The sequence below is a fragment of the Chrysemys picta genome, chromosome 12 (genome assembly GCF_011386835.1).
Source record: "Chrysemys picta bellii isolate R12L10 chromosome 12, ASM1138683v2, whole genome shotgun sequence".
In the NCBI taxonomy this organism is placed as follows: domain Eukaryota; kingdom Metazoa; phylum Chordata; order Testudines; family Emydidae; genus Chrysemys; species Chrysemys picta.
This window is the reverse complement of record NC_088802.1, coordinates 10,294,655-10,309,843: the sequence shown is the minus strand read 5'-3', so window position 1 is coordinate 10,309,843 and position 15,189 is coordinate 10,294,655. Positions and strand designations below refer to the sequence as shown.

Sequence of the window (15,189 nt, the reverse complement as noted above, 5' to 3'; positions counted from 1 at the left end):
CTCCCAGCAGGTGATAGGACAGTGAGTGAGAACAAGGAGGAGAATCAGCAGCAGGAAGGTCCTGAGAAAGTGGAACTGCAGGAGACATTTTTGAGAAGAGCTGAAGGGAATTTTTCCCAGGGCTTGGAACAGGGAAATGCCTGGGGAGATCGACATAGATCAGAGATGCAGCTGGGAAAGTTTCCCGGGAAGAAACTGGATGAATCCATTCAACTTGGCAGAGGATGCAAGGATCCCAAGGAAACCACAGTCCAGCAGACAAGTCACAATGAAGAGAAACCCTATGAATGCCTTGACTGTGGAAAAAGATTCCGTTTTAGTGCAAAACTTAGTACACATCAGAGAACCCACACAGGAGAGAAGCCCTATAAATGCTTGGACTGTGGGAAGAGCTTCAGTAAGAAGCCAAGTCTTATTATACACCAGAAACCCAATACATGCCTTGACTATGGAAAAAGTTTTAGCAAAAGTTCATCCCGTATTAAAAATGTGAAAATCCACACAGGAGAAAGACCCTATAAATGCCTTGAGTGTGGGAAAAGTTTCCGTTTGAAATCAACTCTTAATATGCATCAGAAAACCCACACAGGAGAGAAACCCCATAAATGCTTGGACTGTGGGAAAGCTTTCAGTCAGAACTCATACCTTATTGAACATAGGAGAATCCACACAGGAGAGAGACCGTATAAATGCCTTGAGTGTGGGAAAAATTTCATTTGTCGTTCACACCTTGCTAAACATAGGAGAATCCACACGGGTGCCAAACCCTATAAATGCCTCGACTGTGGGAAAAGTTTCATTGACAGTACAAAACTTATTAGACATCAGGCAATCCACACAGGAGCGAGACCCCATAAATGCTTGGACTGTGGGAAAAGCTTCATTCAGAAGATACACCTTATTACACACCAGAGACTGCACACAGGGGAGAGACCCTATACATGCCTTGAGTGTGGGAAAAGTTTCAATTTGAAATCAACCCTTAATACACATCAGAAAACCCACACAGGAGAGAAACCCCATAAATGCCTTGACTGTGGGAAAACTTTCGGTCAGCGCTCACAGCTTACTAAACATAGGAGAATCCACACAGGAGAGAGACCGTACAAATGCTTTGGGTGTGGGAAAAATTTCATTAGCCGCTCACACCTTATTAAACATCAGAGAATCCACACAAGTGGCAAACCCTATAAATGCCTCGACTGTGGGAAAAGTTTTGTTGACAGAACAAAACTTACTAGACATCAGGCAATCCACACAGGAGAGAGACCTCATAAATGCTTGGACTGTGGGAAAAGCTTCAGTAAGAAGTCAAACTTTATTAGACACCGGAGACTGCACACAGGAGAAAAACCCTATAAATGCCTTGAGTGTGGGAAAAGTTTTAGTCAAACTTCAAACCTTATTTCACATCAGAGGACCCACACAGGAGAGAGACCCTATCAATGCCTTGAGTGTGGGAAAAGTTTCAGTTTGAAATCAACCCTTAATACACATCAGAAAACCCACACAGGAGAGAAAACCCATAAATGCCCTGACTGTGGGAAAACTTTCAGTCAGAGCTCACAGCTTACTAAACATGGGAGAATCCACACAGGAGAGAGACCATATAAATGCCTTGACTGTGGGAAAGATTTCAAGGAAAGTTCATCCCTTACTAAACATAGGAGAATCCACACAGGAGAAACACCCTACAAATGCCCTGAGTGTGGGAAAAGTTTTAGTCAGAGCCCACACCTTATTGCACATCAGAGAATCCACACAGGATTACGACCCCATAAATGCCCTGAGTGTGGGAAAAGTTTCATTTGCCGTTCAAACCTTATTAAGCATCAGAAGATCCACACTGGTGACAAATCCTATAAATGCCTCGATTGTGGGAAAAGTTTCCTTGACAGAACAAAACTTATTACACATCAGGCAACCCATACAGGAGAAAGACCCCATAAATGCTTGGACTGTGGGAAAAACTTCCTTCAGAAGTCACAACTTATTAGACACCAGAGAGTGCATACAGGAGAGAGACCCTTTAAATGCTTTGACTGTGGGAAAACTTTCAGGCAGCACTCACACCTTATTACTCATCAGAGAATCCACACAGGCGACAAACCCTATAAATGCCTTGACTGTGGGAAAAGTTTTGTTTACAGAACAAAACTTACTAATCATCAGAAAACCCACACGGGAGAGAAACCCCATAAATGCTTGGACTGTGGGAAAACTTTCAGTCAGCGCTCATACCTTACTCGACATGGGAGAATCCACATGAGGGAGAGACCTTATAAATGCCTTGAGTGTGGGAAAAGCTTCAGTAAGAGCTCGGAGCTCACCAAACATCAGAAAATCCACAAAGGTGAGAGACCCCAGCAATAGCCTGACTGCAGAAGATGATTCAGCTTGACTTCACACATCAGTGATCCACAAAACAGAGAGACCTTGAATGTGGGAGAAGCTTCATTTGATGCTCCCGGAGTATCGGGCATCAGCAAATCCACACAGGGAAGAAACCTCTGAGATGTTCTCAGCGTGGAAAATGCTCCAAGTGGAACTAACACCACAATGGACATCAGAGACTCCTCCGCACAGCAGGGAAATTCTCTCAGGGCCCTGACTAGGGCTGGCCATGGTGACAAACCCGTTTCCTCGTTCTCACACACATCGGGGTATTTGGCTCCCAAGGATCCAGCTGCCCATCGCTGGGGTGAGGAGCCAACAACAACCGAGCATCAGCTGGTCAGTGACCCTCTGGCTCTGCCTGGTCTAAGCAAACCCCAGGCAGAGGAGGAGACGCCCCGATCAGCCCCTCCCCCCTGCTGCAGCCCTGGCTGCTGAGCTGATGGGCCACAGGTGGGGGAAGGGAGAGAGAGAAACTCCTCCAGCTGCTCCCTCTGCCTGACTGAAGTTCCCCCCTCTCCCTTCCCCTCCCAGCCGGGATCCCCCTGCCATGGAGATGAGGAGAAGGACACTTGGGCCAGGCCCCACCTTCACTCTACACACCTGTCCCCAGCCCCTGAGATGGGCTCCCCCACTTACCTGGAGCTGTTCCCTGCAGGGGGAGTGTCCCTGGGGGCTGGTAACTCCTCCCCTCCCCTCATCCCCCAGGGCGCTGGGTTCTGGGGGGATCAAATGTAAAGGCACCAGGGCGATGGGTTCTTGGGCAGACACTGGGGATTGAATGGTTGGGGCTGATGGAGCTGAGAAGCAGGGGGAGCTGGGTGCTGGAGCTATCAAGTGTTTGGGGATTGTGGGATAAGAGGTGAGGGAGAGCACAGGGGCAGAGAGGTGCTGCCTCTCCTCACTCACCCCCTTGGCCCCTTCTACCTGCCCCCTCTGCATTCAGACAGTGCCACTGAGAGGAACTGATTTCCACAGGGCCTTTTGTCAGAGGCCTGGAGATCCCACCTCTGCCTCCGCAGCATCAGCCTCCGAGCGTCTGTCTACGGTAGGAATCATGGTCAGGATTAGCCAGCACATCTCTGTGACCCTGCACCAGATTTCCTAGTGTAAATTCACCCCGAGCATCTTATGTGTAAGGCTAAGAGTTTGTCATGGATATTTTTAGTAAAACTCATGGAGAGATCACAGGTAATAAAGAAAAATTCACAGAATCCCATGACCTGTCCATGAGTTTTATTAAAAATATCCGTGACAAAATGGGGAGGGAGAAGGCTCCAGCACCCATCGCTGCTTGGGTCCGGTGTCCCTTGACTGCTTACTAATGTGTTCTAACTCTCTCCCATTAGGAGAGTGTTCATTAGTCCCTGAATTTCCCCTTTGGGGCCGGATTGTCTCATTCCTAGATAGTCTAACATTACTCCGGGCCAGGCTGAAAAGCATTTAGTTTTTGTACATTTTCTCCCTTATGAAGCAGAATTAACTAGATTCTAAAAGAATGTGGAGCAGGGACAGTAAAATGTGGTGTTTTACCTTCTTTGCTATTTTAGGGTGAAGGGGTGAGTCTGAGGGTTTTCCTCCTTCCCCCATCACTGTCACCCTCCACTCTCCACACAGCAGCCTCTGTCTCAGCAATGCAGAGTTTTATCATGACCCAGTTCTACCCCTCTGCGTCCCAATGTCACTTACCACCATGTCCCTGGCTCTCCATGCTTAGGAATCACAGTTTTGATGTCTATGATCCTAAGTCAGACTCCTGAGGGCTTGGGAAGACAGTGTCCCAGACCTAGGAGTGGGCAGGGAAATCCCAATGAACCTCAAAGCACAGTTTGACCTTTCAGATCTTATAGCCCTGTTTCCATCTATTGGTAAAATTGCTTCCTGACTTTTTCTAGGCTAGTCCAGATCATTTGTAGATGGGGAGATTTTTCTTTCTTTCTCTTTCTTTTATTATAAGGCTGCAACTAATACAACCGAATAATGAGGCTAGAAGTGAAGCTGGTTTAGCCACTTCAGAAGAAAATGGGTCCGTTTATTTTCCTGATTTTGAGTCTTAAAAGATTCTTTGAGATTTCACTTTATGAATGTGAAAGTGTTTTATGGTCCACCCTGGACTGTGGGTTTTTCTCTCTTCGTGAAGACCGTGAGGTCACGTACTTTGATATTAGTTTAGTTTGACAGGATGTAGCTCAGGTTTATTGAGGACTTCAGGAAACAAATGATCGTTTGTTCGAATCGTCCTTTTTTAGATTTTAATTTTTATCTAACGCTTTGTCTTGAGATATTTTTGTGTGGTTTGAACAATGACAGTGTCAGTATCTCTCAGCACAAACACGGATGCTGCGAGCTAGATTCAGAGCGCAAGAGGCAGAGACTGAAATGGAGAAAAAGTTACTGCCTGATCCCTGCAGTGATGTGAGATACTGCTGAGAGGGGAAGAAGGCAGGAACAGCAGAGCTGGGAAACTGCTGGGTTTGCTCCTGAGAGTCAGACGGCTGAGGCTGAGAACTGTGAACTCGCTGCATCACAGCCACATAGTGACTACACTTAGCATGTCAGTTTCATGTGAAGCTGCCCCTGAAATCTAAAGGACCATGTATGACCAAAATGTGATAGGGGAAGGAGTCCGCATCTCCCTATTGCTAGATGCCGAGGTTGGATGCAAGCAAGAAGGGACCCTAGGATGTCAACAGACCGGGGCAGCCTTGAAGTCAGGCCGACCCCCATCAATAAGCCCGGAGTCTGACCAGGTGATGGATTCTCTGGTGCCGGCCAACACCCAAAGTACCGCACCAGCCTCTTCACCCTGTCCAGAGGAGCTGATTGTGGTCCCGCCCCCTTCCGTTCCGCAGGAGGACTACTGGGCCCACCAAGAACTCTTTAAAAGGGTGGCAGCGAGCCTGCACCTCCAGGCAGAGGAGATGGAGGAGCCCTCAGACTCCTTGTTCAATGTGCTGTCCCCCTCGGCACTGGGCAGGGTGGCCTTGCCACTCCAAGAAGGGGTGGCACGGATCTCAAATGCCCTGTGGCAAACACCAGCCTCGTTGGCTCCCATCTCGAAGAAGGCGGAGCGCAAGTACTTTGTACCCACTAAGGGGCACGAGTATTTGTATACCCACCTTGTATACTCCTTGGTGGTCGAGTTGGTCAACCACAGGGAACAGCAGGAGCAGCCAGCCCTGACCCCTAAGACCAAAGACTCTCGGAGGTTGGATGCTTTGGGGAGAAAAGTTTATTAGTCATCAAGCTTCCAGCTAAGAGTAGCAAACTATCAGGCACTCCTGGGTTGCTACGAGTTTAATCTCTGGGGATCCCTCCCCAAGTTCGAGGACTTCCTCCGGGAACACGATACAAAAGAGTTTAAGACGCTAGTGGAGGAAGGGGCAGTGGCCGCAAGGGCATCCATCCCTGCAGGCTACTTTGGATACAGCGGACACGGCCGCACAGTCCATGGCCTCGGTGGTGTTCATGAGGCATCCTTGTCGTCACTGCAGGATCTCCCTTTCGACGGGAAGGCACTGTTTGCAGAGGAGACAGACACAAGGCTGCACGGCATGAAAGACTCCCGCACGACCCTCCAGACCTTGGGCCTCTATGTCCCTACTCTGGCAAAACCCATGTTCAAGCCACAGCAGGCTTCCACCCAGGCCACCTTCCCGAAATACGAGGCCGCCCAGAAGAAGCAGCGGGACTATAAAAACCGCCTGCAACGGCAGTATCAGCCTGCCCCCCAGCCTGGGTCCTCTAAGGGCAAGCAGGGGGGTAAAAGGCATTTTTGACGAGACGCTCGGGGGCTGGACGACTGGCTGGTCAAGGGCACCTCCTGATCACAGGTGAGGGATCATGTGGCACTCCTCCTGTCCACATGCACCGCCCTGGGCCTGTTGATAAACAACACCAAGTCCACGTTAATCCTGGTCCAACGCATAGAGTTTATCAGGGCGCTCCTAGACACAACGTCGGCCAAGGCCTCTCTCCCCCCGGACAGGTTTGAGACCCTGACAGGGCTCATCGACTTGATCGCAAGGTTCCCGGTGATGACAGCCAGGGCTTGCCTGCAGCTGCTAGGTCACATGTCGGCGTGCACGTATATGGTCCGCCACGCCAGACTCAGGATGAGGCCCCTCCAGCTCTGGCTGGCCTCGCAGTTCTCCCAGGCCACGGACAGAATGGACAAGGTTCTCACCATGCCAAACTCAGTGATCACTTCCCTGCGGTGGTGGTTCACCCCAAGCAACATGCTCCAAGGGGTCCCATTCAGGGAAAGGGCCCCATAGTTGGAGCTGGTGTCCGATGCATCGGTCCTGGGCTGGGGGGAATTTTCATACCTAAGGCCTGTGGTCTCCGCAAGACCTGACCCTTCACATAAACGTCAAGGAACTCAGGGCAGTGCGGCTGGCGTGTATGGCCTGCTGCTCACACCTGAAGGGCAGGGTAGTCAGGATTCTCACGGACAACATGGCCTCGATATTCTATATCAACAGGCAAGGCGGGGCCTGATCCTCTGCCCTCTGCCACAAAGCCCTCAGTCTGTAGAACTTCTGTATAGCCCACGACATCCACCTAAAAGCCTTTCACCTGCCGGGCACTCAGAACGTGAGGGCAGATTGCTTGAGCAGGGACTGCTCCTCTCAGCACGAGTGGTCGCTACACCCTGAAGTGGCCCGCCAGCTCTTCTGAAGGTGGAGAAGTCCCCAGGTGGATCTGTTCACGACCCGGCAGAACCGGCAATGCCTTGGTTCTCCTTCGGGGGGGCCTAGGGAAGGGCGTCACTCCTACGAAGTGGTCTCGGTTTTCTAGGTGGACAACGGACCAAGGTGTGTCCCCAACGGCCGCCCCGATCCAGCTTATCCTTGATTACCTCCTCCACCTGAGGGCCCAGGGCCTGGCGCCCTCGTCAGTCAGGGTGCACCTATCGGCCTTCCATCCTCTGTGTGATGGACACTGTGTTCTTCCATGGTATGACTGGCCGGTTTCTTAAGGGTTTGGACTGTCTTTACCCATATTCTAAGCCCCTGGTCCCGCAATGGGACCTGAATGTGGTGCTGACTCGTCTTACGAGGCCCCTGTTTGAACCGTTAGCCACGTGTTCCTGGTCTCACCTCTCATGGAAGGTGGCCTTCCTGGTTGCTATCACATTGGCCAGGTGGGTCTCGGAGCTCAGGGCCCTGACCTCCGAGCCGCTGTATACGGACATAAGGACAAGGTCCAGCTCCGCCCACACCCCGCGTTCCTCCTGAAGGTGGTTTCCACCTACCACATTTTTCTACCAGTCCTCTGCCCCAAGCCCACGTGACTAGTGATGCACACCGTCTCCACACGCTCAATGTGAGGCGGGCTCTGGCTTTCTACCTCGAGCGAATCAAGCTGTTCAGAAAGTCCTCACAACTGTTTGTCGCCTCGGCTGAGCACGCAAGAGGCCAGCCGATTTCCACTCAGCGGCTTTCCAACTGGATCACCTCGTGCATCCTCTCCTGTTATGAGCTGACGGGTGTCCCCCCGCCGCCCATTGTGAGGGCACACTCGACGATGGCGCAGGCCTCATCGGCTGCCTTCATGGCCCATGTCCCTATACAGGACATTTGTAGGGCCGCCACATGGTCTTCAGTTCACACGTTCACCTCACACTATGCGATAGTCTTAGGGTGACCAGACAGCAAGTGTGAAAAATCGGGACAGGGAGTGGGGGGTAATAGGAACCTATATGTGAAAAATCGGGACAGGGAGTGGGGGGTAATAGGAACCTATATAAGAAAAAGACCCAAAAATCGGGACTGTCCCTATAAAATCGGGACATCTGGTCACCCTAGATAGTCTCCCAAACCAGGGATGATGCCAGGTTCGGCAGGGCGGTACTCCGTCCTGAGAACTTGTGAACTCCTAACCACCTCCAGCAGATATAGCTTGGAATCACCTACTGTGGAATACACATGAGCAATCACTCAAAAAAAGAAAAGACAGTTACCTTTTCATAATTGGTGTTCTTCGAGATGTGTTGCTCATGTCCATTCCACATCCTGCCCTCCTTCCCCTCTGCCAGAGTTGTTTGGCAAGAAGGAACTAAGGGTGGGGGGAATGGGCAGCTCCCCTTATACCGTGCCAGGCAGGCACCACTCCAAGGTTCGCGGGGGGTGCTCCCCACCCCCACGGGTACTGCTAGGGGAAAAACTTCCAGCACTGGTGCACATGGCGAGCGCGCTCACCTACTGTGGAATAGACATGAGCAACACATCTCAAAGAACACCAGTCTTTTATCTGGCCGTCCACCAATAGGAAGAAAGGGGAAATTTACAATTCATCTGTAGGACACTTTTGGAGCTCACGTACGCCATGGAGTTGCCTGACCCCAAGACCCAGCAAAGACTTTTCCAGTATAAAGGGTCGGAGTATGAGAAGGAGGAAAAAATCCCTCTGGCCATCTCCCCTCCCCTATTTCAATTCATGGCAGCAAGATACCTTGAAAGTGCATCACTGAACTCGGGGGAGTGGTCCTGGCTGGAGGGCTTTCCAGTGAGTTCGGGCTCCTGAATGCTTTTGGGTGAGAGAAATCCTTTTGCTTATGGTGGTACGTCTATACACCAAACCTAAGTCGATCTATATTAGGTTGATTTACAGCCACCACAGTAATTACTGAGGTAGCCAATGTCCCCACTATCCTCCTTGGGTTGGTAGCGTGCACCTGGGGCTTCTCCCCTACACATACACAGTTCCTCTCCCACACCTTGTTAAACATCAGAGACCCCATAAGTCTCTGGACAGGAGAGAGACCCCATAAGTGCTTGGGCTGTGGGAAAAGTTCCATACCCGGGTCAAACCTTGTTAATCATCAGGCAGTCCACACAGGAGAGAGACCATAGAAGTGCTTGGACTGTGGGAAAGGTTTCATGCAGAGGTCAGACCTCATTAAGCATGGAAGAATCCATACAGGATCTAAATTTCTGTCACACATGGTAATAAAGCGTTAAGCAACTTGCATGCAATTGACTCAGATTTAACTTTTAGAGAGATATTTTAAGTGTATGTCCACCTTAGATAAGCTAGAGTTTGAAATGTAAACGTGTATTATTAAAGACTTGGAAGAAGAGGGGTAACTGTAGTGGTCTATGTTTAGCTATATCTTGTTAGAGCTTAACAATTTATCCCAAGGGTTCCTGTATTCTGTTAATTCAGGGATCAATAATTCAGAGATTATACCCATCGCCCCATGCGACCTGCCCAATTCTAGCTCAGTCTCATTGAAGTCGCTGGGGGTAGGGGCTGAAGGATGGAGGGAATGTTTATAGCTGAAATCACCAAAATGTGTTTTGCCAGGTTAATGTTAATGGGATCTGTTCCGCTCTCCTGCTCGGATATTTTCTCTGGAGATCCTGGACACAGAAAAGAGCAGGCAATACCATCATGGCTACCAATCCCAATGGTGACTATCTAAATTAGCAATTCTCAAGCTATGGGGCAGGCCTCCCAAGGGAGATACAGAAATGTGTCAAGAGAAGCGTGACCTCTGTGGGTTGTTTGGGTTTTCTTTAAAGAGCACTGGCTGTCGGTCCCAGTTGGCTGGGGCTCATGAAGAAGCACAGGCCTACCTGGGAGGTGGGGATAAATGCTCAGGCTCTCAAACCCAGGTGGAGCAGCAGCACAGAAGTAGGGGTGGCAATGGGGTGATAAATCTGCTGTGAACAGCGATACTGACGAATATCACTTTTCATGTGGCCACCCTAACTTTTGTGCTGCTATTAGAGGCCTTCAGAGCTGGGTGCCTCACCAGCAACTACTCTGCCTTTAGAGCTGGGTGGCGATATATGTGCCTGTGAGGGTGGGGGTGTAAATGACCACAGACACAAAGAAGGGGGGCCCAATGAAAAACATTTGAGAACCACTGGTCTACACTATGATGATCACCACGTTTACAAAATGATAAATTTTCTCCAAAGTATGTCTTGTGAGGTATCATAGAAAAAGTCATCGTCTGCTGAATATTAGTGTCCCATTAAAATATGTCTATCAGCACTGTCCATGGAGCTCTGAGAGTTTGCTGTATGTTTGTTACATGCTGTAAAGCTGGAAAACGCCCACAGATGAGCTCCTCAGTGACAATGTCACCTGCACACCAGCTATGTGCTAAATGGCCAATAATTGCTTAGCTGGCCATTCACCAGCTGTGGAGCTGGGAACAGGAGAGTTACAATTCACCAGAAGGACGGCTGGACGCTCACTTAGGCCACAGACTGATTGTCGCCTGCCCCCCGGCTGCGGGGGTGAACCTCAAAGAGGAGAGTGGTATAAAAGCACAAGGGAGAATTGCCTCCATTTTTACCTCTCCTCTCCCATCTTTACAGAAGGCAACAAGATGGCTTGAAAGGCAACAGGGGCCTTGGAGTGGGGAGGACGGACCAAGGCTGGAAGGAAATCCAGCCTGGGTACTAAGAACTGTGAACTGCCTGCAACAGCGGGTGGGGTGCAAAAACCTGCTTGCTTCACATCTTCCTAAGCTTGGTAAAATTTAGGATTTAAAATGCATATTTTAATTTTATTTTTTAACCAATTCTGACCTTTTACATCTTTTTCCCTTGTAATCCCTAAAAGCCCCCTTGCTTCAGTTAATAAACTGGTTTTAGTGTTTTGTCTGGATCTGTGTGTTTTCATGAAAGTATTTGGAGGATTTGATTGGAGAGAACAAGGCTGTGGCCTAATCCGGCCCCTCTGTGGGGGTGACCCACTAATTACTGAGTTTGTCCAGCCACAGCAAACAGACTGAGCAGTCCAAGATGCACATTCCCAGGGTGCAAGGCTGGGAGTAGAAAACTGGCTGATGTTGCTGTGTTGTTTGGTAAGTTCCTGAGTGTCTGGCTGGTCGCACTCAGTACAGTGCAGCCAGGGTGACTGTGAAGGCTGGTGGCTGTGTGGGAGCAGAGCGTGGAGGGGTTTGTTGTTCACACAGGGCAGCAGTGTAAAACATGTCCTGGGATGGAGAATTAAGCAGTTTCAACTGTCCAGATTGTATCCTGGGGTATGTCTCACACCGACTGTCTCCTGCAACCCAGCATGGCACTGTTGGGCTTTCATCATCCTGATCCTGAAAGGCAAGTTACTCAGGGCAGACCCAGAGAAGGGGAACCAGCCGACATCCTCAACTGCTTTCGCTAAATCCTGAACTCCCCCTGGGATGTGACACTTGAAATTCTGCTGCCAGCCTTTCCCTCATGCATCTGTTTCCTTCCCACTGGTCTAAATTATTAGCCACCCCCCACTTCTGCTCTCTCTCCTTTTGCATTCTCTCTCTCTCCCCTACAAATCTGGCCCAGCCAGCTGAGACAACCAGATGTTTTGCACCAGTGCCAGTAGCCTGTGACCAGAGAGGCAGGTTAAAGCAAGGCCTTAGCCAGCCGGATGTGGAGAGAAGTTTGCCACAGATGGGCTGATCAGCCAGTGGCCTGTGCCCGGGTTTGTTCTGCAGGGAGGCTGCAAGCGAGACTGAATGCTGACAGGAGAAGTTTCTATGCAGGATGTCCCCCTAATGCTGGGAGAAGCTGCCCGAGCCCAGGGGCGGTGGGTCCCCCGGGGGCAGGGTCTGGGACAGGGGGCTGCAATGCAATGGGTTTATTGCTAGGACCCAGGAACGGCTGGGGGAGTGATCGTTGGCTGGGCTCAGGCCCAGCAGCAAGAAGTAACTCTGGAAGCAGGATCACTTGAAAGACAATAGGAGCATCATTGAACTGGGGGGAGTGGTCCTAGCTGGAAGACTTTCCCATGAGTATGGACTGCTGAAATCTCTTGGGTGAGAGAATCCTTTTGCTTGTAAGGGTACGTCTACACACCAAACCTAAGTCAACCTATATTAGGTTGACTTACAGCCACCAGAGTAATTACTGCGGTAGGCGATGTCCACGCTACCCTCTTTGGGTTGGGGGACCTGACCACACCAGAAGCGCTTCCACCGACCTAAAAGGGGCCGTGTGCAGAGCTGAGAGCCTGATCTCTCAGCTCCTGCCGTTGCTCCCTCCCAGGAGCCTGGCTGCCGCAGAAGCTCAGGGTGGGCTGCCCCTTCCCCACTCCCTGTTCTCTGTCCCCCACCACACCCACCTGCTGTCATAGGCGTCGACTCCATGGGTGCTCTGGGGCTGGAGCAGCCACAGGGAAAAATGAATGGGTGCTCTGCAACCACTGGTAACCAAGCTCCCCTTCCCCCCCCCGCCCCACCTCCTCCGCCTCCTCCCGCCCTGAGCGCACCGCCTACCTCGTAGCGCTTCCCGCCCGACCACTGTCAAACAGCTGTTTGGTGGTGTTAGCATGCCCTGGGAGGGAGGAGGAGGAACGGGTAACATGGCGCGCTCAGGGGAGGAGGCGGGGAAGAGGTGGGACTGGGCCTGTGATTTGGGGAAGGGGATGGAATAGGGGCCCCTCCCAGTTTGACACCAGACCATTGATAACTACTCTGTCTTTCAACCAGTCTTTCAACCTGTTGTGCATCCACCTTATAGTTATTTCATCTAGACCAATGAATTTGTCCCTGCTGGTCAGAACTGAGTCTAACCCGGCTGCCCCCTGGTTACTTCCCCCACCTTTGGAAAGCTGAAGTTGTCCCCGACGCATTCCCAGCACTTATTGCACATTGGGTGCTATTAGGGTGGCCAGGTGCCCAGTTTTTGACTGGAAAGTCCAGTCGAAAAGGGGACCTGACAGTGTCTGATCAGATCTATTGACCAGACACCCAAAATCTAGTTACTGCAGGTGGGGAGGCACTGGGTCATTACTTGCACCAGACCCTACTCATCTGGGGCTGCCTTCTCCTACCTGCAGCTCCCAGCCCTGACTCCACAGGCAAGTCCCTCCTGATCCAGGGCAGGGAGGGTGGGAAGAGGAGTGGATGGGGGCAGAGCCTTGGGGAGACTAGGCAGGGTAGGGGTGGGACCTTGGGGAGAAGAAGCAGGGCAGGAGAGATTCCAGCACTCCTGCTGTAGTGTCTGGTTTTAAATATTACCTGGTTGGCAACCCAAGCTGCTCGCTGAGAGGCTGTGAAAAATATTAACCAACATACAAATATCACTTTTCACAGCAGCAGAGTTACTAACTAGCAATAAATACATTACAATGATTTTGATGTGTGTGTGGGTAAGGGGACTGTTGGCCCCTCACTGAAACTCAGTGGGTTTTTTTTTTGATTGGCCCTTTCCCAGTACCAAAAAGCAGGGGAAGGGAGAAATGAAGAACCTGAGACTAGTCACCAGGGCCAATGGGGAGAGGTCAAGGCTGTAGGTCAGTCTCATTGAAAGGCAGGCAGGCCAATGAGGGAGTCGGCATCTGGGGTCCCACCCTTGGTGTGAGCTGCAGCTGCCTGCCAGAGAATGGGAGAAGCAGGGTGGGGGATTGGGGGAAGGGCAGTGGTGTAGCCAGCTTCTAAGAGGAGGGGGAGCAAACATAAAAAAGGTGCCCCCCTTGGCTCCTCCTCTGGCCACGCCCCCCCTTGGCTTCTCCTCTGGCCGCTCCGTCCCCCCCGCCCCCCGCCATGGCTCCTCTGGCCACGCTGCAGCCATGCTGCACCCCCCCTCATTCCTCCGGCCGCACCATCTCCCCTTTGGAGGCTTCGACGCACCCCCCGGAGCAGCGCTCGGCAGCATCCCGGGCCCCCCACCCTCCCAAGGGGCTTCTGAACCACTTGTGGGGACTGGCAGCTCCGTCCACCTCGCCCCGCAGCTCACTGCTGGCTTGCAAAGACTTCTGTGCACACCGCCCCCCGCCGCCTCCCCCTGGTCTCTGGGGCGATTGACTTGTGGAGAAAGGGCCGCCCCTAAGGAAGCGTGGAGGGGGAGCTCTCACCTGACCAATGCCAGCCTGAGCGTGGGAGACACTGGACAGGCTTCAGCAGCGCTTCTGAGCAAGAGAGGCGGGCTGTGTCCTGAAATAACCCTGCAACTACGGCAGCGGGGGGTGGCGGGGAGTGCAGGTGGCAGGGGGGAAGTAATGCTAAGCACGGACTGAGAGAGGAGAGCGGGAGCGAGCCCGGGCTCTGTTTCTCTTTCTGTTCCCCGGGCCATCCTGGTTGGCTCCTCCAGCCATGCTGTGCCGCCCTCGCGGTCCCGCCCCCCCCCCCCATGGCTCCTCCGGCCGCGCCTGCCGCCCCCCCCCCATGGCTCCTACGGCACTGCTGCCCCCCCTTGCCTGCAGGAGCCCAGTGCCAACCCGGAAGCCAAGCTTCAGAGTGGAGCGTGGGCCCCGCCCACTGGCACCATGGTAACCCCTAACTAAGGTGCCGCTTTTGGAAAATGCACTGCTGCTTCCCCTGCACCCCCCCAGCTAGGCTACTGCGGAAGGGGTGGGGGCGGAGGGAGGTCAGGGCCTATGGCAGCAGCACTGAGCCAGAGGGAGGCTGGAGCAGTCTGGAGCTGGGTGCAGTGAGCAGCTGGGGAGAGCGAGGGGGGATCCTGAGCAGAGGGCCCAGCGCAGGGAGACACCCCCAGCCAAGAGGACCTCACAAAAACTAATAGCCTCAGCCCACAGAAGGGTTAATCTGGCCCTGCTCACAGAGTGAGGTGACGCGAGGACTCAGAGCCTTCTGTTATTCAGTTCCACCAGGGTGGTGTATAAGTCAGGAAAGTTCCCCACAATAGCCCCCCCCTCCCCCCGCACTTACCTAAGTGCATATTATTGGTTTTGTCAAGCCAGGTCTTAAAAACCTCTAAGGAAGGAGATTCCACCACCTCCCTAGGTAACCCATTCCAGTGCTTCACCACCCTCCTAGTGAAATAGTGTTTCCTAATATTCAACCTAAATCTCCCCCACTGCAACTTGAGACCATTG

The 15,189-nt window shown here is 52.0% G+C and overlaps 3 protein-coding genes across 7 annotated transcripts in view; all 3 read left to right on the top strand.

Annotated features, from left to right (window-relative positions):
- LOC101939631 (zinc finger protein 850-like) overlaps positions 1 to 11,022 on the top strand; it is a 109,428-nt gene extending 98,406 nt beyond the window's left edge. For 3 of the 5 annotated variants that reach the window (XM_065564339.1, XM_065564342.1, XM_065564341.1), the window contains one exon: positions 8 to 11,022. In XM_065564339.1, coding sequence (XP_065420411.1) covers positions 8 to 2,373 — 2,366 coding nt within the window. In that variant the 3' untranslated portion in view covers positions 2,374 to 11,022. The remainder of the gene's footprint in view (positions 1 to 7) is intronic. The other 2 variants (XR_010592001.1, XM_065564340.1) reach the window with 2 other exon arrangements.
- Positions 1 to 15,189, top strand: part of LOC101948742 (zinc finger protein RFP-like) — a 1,201,957-nt gene that overhangs the window by 709,303 nt on the left and 477,465 nt on the right. The window lies entirely within an intron of this gene.
- The window catches only part of LOC122172934 (zinc finger protein 84-like), a 47,319-nt gene that overhangs the window by 17,952 nt on the left and 14,178 nt on the right, over positions 1 to 15,189 (top strand). The gene's annotated exons all lie outside the window — the stretch shown is intronic.